Source organism: Electrophorus electricus, chromosome 19 (genome assembly GCF_013358815.1).
Source record: "Electrophorus electricus isolate fEleEle1 chromosome 19, fEleEle1.pri, whole genome shotgun sequence".
NCBI lineage: Eukaryota > Metazoa > Chordata > Actinopteri > Gymnotiformes > Gymnotidae > Electrophorus > Electrophorus electricus.
Genome location: NC_049553.1, coordinates 1642931 through 1648521, shown reverse-complemented (window position 1 = coordinate 1648521; position 5591 = coordinate 1642931). Strand labels below are relative to the sequence as shown.

The 5591-nt window shown below is 40.8% G+C and overlaps 1 protein-coding gene across 2 annotated transcripts; it reads right to left on the bottom strand.

Annotated features, from left to right (window-relative positions):
* Positions 1 to 257: 257 nt before the first annotated feature.
* Positions 258 to 5299, bottom strand: slitrk3b (SLIT and NTRK-like family, member 3b). Of its 2 annotated transcripts, XM_027013238.2 has the most exons (3): positions 4929 to 4938; positions 4708 to 4779; positions 258 to 3880 (listed from the first exon to the last, which is right to left on the bottom strand). In XM_027013238.2, exon 3 carries the CDS (start codon positions 3854 to 3856, stop codon positions 1220 to 1222), a length of 2637 nt encoding a protein of 878 aa, XP_026869039.1. In that variant the 5' UTR covers positions 3857 to 3880; positions 4708 to 4779; positions 4929 to 4938; the 3' UTR covers positions 258 to 1219. The 2 variants fall into 2 exon arrangements, with proteins under 2 accessions (XP_026869039.1, XP_026869029.1); XM_027013228.2 differs by lacking the exon at positions 4708 to 4779 and having other exon boundaries at positions 4929 to 5299.
* Between the last annotated feature and the right edge of the window lie 292 nt (positions 5300 to 5591).

Genomic DNA, 5591 nt, shown 5'->3' with positions numbered 1-5591 from the left:
AATCGGAATGGCCTCAATCGGAGTAGTCTATTCCGACTGAGGTGTATACATGTTCATATTCTATTACGACTGTGCTATTAGTCAGATTATTATTGGATTACCAAGATGCATGTAAACGTAGACACTGTGGCTGACTAGAGAATAGAGAATACTTATCTGATGCCCTTCCATGTGCACTACACGGACTCGAGACAGCTGGGCAAGCCATACATATCCTGCTGCTTGTTCTCCAGGTATATAAAAGCTTTAGTGGCATTTTTAATGATATCTGATGGTTTTCAGAGTTGTGTAAATTAGGAGTAACCAAAAACCATGTGAAACCTGAATCTCTTTGGAAATGTGTCTATTCTGAGCAGAGGTATATAGCACGCTTTGTGTGAATGTGTGTGAGTATCTACTGTGTGAAAGACCTACTTCAATGTGTTCATATTGTCCATGTCACCAGTCATGGTACTGCCATGTGCCATGACTTCTTTTAGTTCCCTTTATTGACATTTTTAAGAAAAGCTAAATCCAGAGCATAACCATTATTATACACTGATTGAACATGATTTACAGTAATAATTGCAACACTGAAATTTAAGAATAAATATATGCACACTTTCCTTATAGATTCTGAAAGATCCGTTATAAAATGGTACCCTCTTGTTTGGAATCAAAAAATCCAAAAGTTTTGTTGGTTTGCATATCTTGTCCTTATGATGATCCTTAATACTGTTAAATGAGCTTCTCTTTGTGAAATTCAACAACACACTTAATAGTTATACAATAACTGCAGTTATTCATCTCTATTGCTGAAAGATCATTTTTAGTTTGGAAAAAATATTTTAGACATTTTTATGAAACAAGTTAAATGCCAAGCCCACACACACTGCATTAAAATTGAATAAACCATTTCCTCAGCAGTCAAAGACATTTCTTATCATAATCCACACCATAAACCCAAAATTTGCTTGTTTTTTTCCTTTAGCAGACAAACATTTGTAGAATATGATGATGGCACTTTTCTCTTCTATTCTAAATATGTTTAGATAAATAAAACTGAGCATAAAAAATAATTTACAACATTGCTGGATGCTCATTTGAAGGCACTTAATACAAAATCTTAGCACACAATGTCTTCCAGAGCAACTAGAGGGAAAACAGCATTGCTCAAGTTCATTTTAAGTCTTACTATTTTTTGTTCATTTTATTAATTTATTCCATTGTCTGTTGTATTTTAGAACTGATATGACTTCTCCAGCACATCAGTGTAATCCATCTTGGTTTTCAGTCTAACTCTCAGCTCAGGGTAATCACTGTGGATTTGATTAGAACAGCCTGTCCTTGTCCCATCATTGATTGTGAGAGTTTGTTTTTGTCTAGTGTCAGTCTGGGAGTAATCCAGGGGAGGGTGTGCATGTGTATCAGGCATGTCACTGAACTGAGAGGTTGTTCCAAAAAGGCTCTCTACATACCCCACCTTTGGCGTGGGACCCTGGCTGTCAATCACTGTTGGACAGAGTATTCCATTTTCATGCAAACTAGCAAAATCAGTGCATGTGGGCCCCACAGGTACTATGGTGTTGATGGGTGAGCTGCTTATAGCCATGGTCCACTCCTTCTCTTTGTCCAGTAGTGTTCTGTAATTTGAGCCACTCTTGCTTGGCTCTGAAAGTGGTTGCTTTAGCTCAACTCCATCTAGCCTGTTCTTGTAAATGGAGTTATTGCACATGTGTGAGGAACGCATGGCAACGCAGTCATACACATGGTTGGAGGGTGGAGTCTCAGGCAGAGTGGACGGAGACTCTGTGAATATCCCACACTCCATCTGTATGCCTGTCAAGCCCATCTCCCCCTGTCTCCTGAAGGGGAGCTTCTCACGCTTCTTCAGAGCATACACACACAATGCTGCAGCAGCAAAGAACGCAGACACAAATAGAACCAGAAGGCTGAGGATGAGCACAGACAGAGGGATGGCCCCTTTTGGTGGGTGCAGCCCTGTCGCAGGAAATGAGGTAGTGAGTTTCTTCCACTCCTCTGGAGATAGGGAAGTTTGCAAAAGCTCAGGACAAATGCTCTCAGTTGTGAGAGTGCGTAAATCCTTCCCAGACATAGCCTCTGGGGTCTTACACAGCACCTCCCCTACAATGACCACTGAGCTGAGGGTGTCTAACCACTCTTTAAGAGGGATGATGTCACAGGAGCAATCCCAGGGATTTTGGTTCAGGTCTATCTGGACAACAGCATGCAGGTGCTCCAGAACCCCACTCACTGGCAGATGATGGAAATAGTTATTGCGCAAGTTGAGACGTGTGAGTGAAGTGCCTGCGAATGCTCCTATAGGGAGAGTATGCAACAGGTTGTTATTCAGAAAGAGCAGCTGAAGTGTGGGCATCATGCTAAAGGCAGCTGGCTGAATTTCTCTGATTTCATTGTATTCAAAATATAAGTAGCGTACACTCAGAAGGCCATAAAACATATCAAGAGTTAGCTTTTCAATGTTATTCCCATTTAAATACAGGCTTCTCAAATTGGGCAGATTGACAAAAGCACCCTCTTGAACATAAAATATTTGGTTGTTTCCTAAGTGTAACAAATCCAAACTAGAAAAATTCCAGAAATCAGACTTGTGAATTTTCTGGATCAGATTCCCACTCAGATAAAGCTTTTTAGCATTCAGCGGTCTTGGCATTAGCTCAGAAATATTGCGAAATCCATTTTCTTTGCAGTTGACAGTCAAACCAAGGTCATTAATATGTAAGTTACAGCTACATCCAATGGGGCAAATGATTGGTATGGGTGGCCTGGTCTGATATGCAGCAATTGGTGGCTGATTCGGGAATACACTGCGTAGAGTAGGTAGAGTCTTAGATGGCCTTGGTCTTTTTGTTGGCTTTGAAGGCCTCTCCCTTTGTTCCACAGAGGAAAAAGTGTTCTGGCTAGGGGAGACTACAGATGAGGATTTGGTTGGCCTCACCCTGCTTGTGTAGAATGTTATCTGAGGTATCGCGGAGTTTGCCTCCTCTGTTTGACTTAGCATAGGGCAAAGTTCCGTATGCTTAATTTCTCTAAGGTCCTTTCCATGGAGGTGGAAGGGGTACTCACAGGTGATCTCCCCAACCACTGCAGTGTAGGGTATCCTCTCCAGCCAGGTTTGCAACTGTATGATGTCACAGACACAGTTCCAAGGATTCTCCTCCAGCTGAATCTCCATCAGACTACGTCCAATGTATTCCAAAGTACCCTTGTAGGCCAGTGTCTTCAACCGGTTACCTCTCAAGTCAAGGTGTGTCAGAGACACTGATCTGAATAGGAACGTTGGCAGTACAGGTATCAAATTGTCATTGAGGATCAGAACTCTGAGTTTGTGAAGGTTCCGGAATGCTCCACTATCTATTTTCTTTATGACGTTGTAATCAGCTTGGAGGTATTCCAGGCTCTCCAGCCCAAGGAACGTGTCATTTCGAAACACTTCCAACTTATTTTCATGCAGATAAAGTCTCTTTAGAGAGCTCAAGCCATTGAATGCTCCAACATGGATGTCCTGCAGGGCATTATTCCCAAGATTAATGGCAACAGCATTGTTCAAATGCAGGAAGCTGTTGAAATAAAGCTTCCTCAAGGAGTTTTTCTGTAGGTAGAGTTTAAAGGGCCTCAGCCAGGATTGGGCCACTTGGCTAACATTTGTAAATCCTTTGCTATCGCAGTGAACATGAAACAGACCCTCTTTCACCTCACAGTAGCAAGGGTCAAAACAAGGCTCATCTATTTCTTCAGAGTCATCCAGCAGTGGAACTGGAGTTGTCCATCCAAGTGCAATAGTACTTAGTAGAGTTATCCAGAACATCCTTTCTCCAAAATCAGTCAAGCACATAACATCGAGAGCTCTTTTACTGCACTGAAATTAAAAAAAAAACACAAAGCTTTAGAGCTCTAGTAATTCATCATAATGACCTTGATACTGATGTTATATCTAGAGCAGCACAAAGAGACAAGATGACTTTCTTTACTGCTACTCATGAAATTTTTAAAAAGGATAGAAATATTGATTGACTGTTGAATGGTGGGTGCAATATCCAGTTGGCCACAATATACCTGGAAACATATTCCTGTCCATTTCTCTATGTTGCTACACTACATTACATTCCCTCTGGGGTTTCACCAGAGTTTTGTAGGCAGCTATAAATGACACCAGATCATTAAGAATCTGCTTGACCTCTATGGGAAATATTTCTTGATCTTCTCACAAAGGTACTTATTAGCTCATGTGAGCAGCAGGACACAGAGATGTGATGTGAATAAGATCTAGGCTGCATTAATGTTGCTGGTCTATATTATTAAAGCCACTCATTACTAAAATAATATTTCAAAATGATCTATGAAAAAAAAAAGTTATACCAATGAATCTATAGATCTGATATACTTCTATCTATCTATCTATCTATCTATCTATCTATCTATCTATCTATCTATCTATCTATCTATCTATCTATCTATCTATCTATCTATCTATCTATCTATCTATCTATCTATCTATCTATCTATCTATCTATCTATCTATCTATCTATCTATCGCATAAACCCTTAACTCATCCTTTACGAACATACAACCTACAACATCATGTTTATTCAGCAGAGGCTAATATTGTCATCCGTGCAGCTCTGTACGCAATCCACACATATTGAAAACGTTCAAGTACCGCAGCAAAAAATTAACTTACACACCTTCAATATAGATCACATTTTCATATGCACACAAACGCAGCCAGCGCCCTTTTTTCAGCTAAACCATATGGACTACAATACAAACACAGCCTCACGTTAACATGCGGTAAAATGTTTTGCGCTGTAATTCAATATTAGTATTCGCCTTTCTTTGGTTTTCTAGCACCCGTGCTCGGAGCCATATCATCGGCAATAACTGAGCAGAACTGTGCACTACTCACTCTGATCGGTGCGACGGAATTAAAAGCACAGCTGGCGGAACACTTTAAGTGACGGTGATTTTCGCCATGTCGCCCTCATTAAACCTCACTCTTCTTCTCTTTCTCTCGTGGTGAGGCAAATAGGAGAAGCTAGGACGTGACAGGAATTAAATGTCTTTGAAAGGTTTGCTTTAAAATGCTGGTCCGCTCCCCAGACGGGCACTCAGCAGCGATGCCAATGGAGGCTTGCAGTCCAACGAAGAACAAGGAGAAATCGCAGTTTTGATTCTGTATATCTAAGTCCGTTTGATTGAGGCGTTCGAAAAACGTGTGGAAGTATGGACAAGTGTTCAAGTTGGCGAGAATGGAAACTGTCCAACGTTGCTGCTTCGGATTTGTTATGGGTATCCGCTTAATGTACCGGACTTGTGCGCACCCTTGATCTAAAGCGTTCCAAATATGCACGATATGATAAGCATAGGCCAATATCAATGCGGCAGCAGCTCTGGCGACAAATGTTATAGGATCAGGCACCTAAATGATTTGATTTTAACAACTTCTTTCTCTACATATCTCATGATGGATGTCTTTATGTAGTTAGACGCAGAAAGCAGATGAGGTTTTACTCGTTTAAATATCTCGTTGGCTGTTACATCAAGTGGTTTGTGGCTCAAATGGTTCTTT

Bases quoted from the DNA above. Each gene is read 5' to 3' on its own strand.
- slitrk3b (XM_027013228.2), bottom strand. From the start codon at position 3,856: ATGTGCTTGACTGATTTTGGAGAAAGGATGTTCTGGATAACTCTACTA.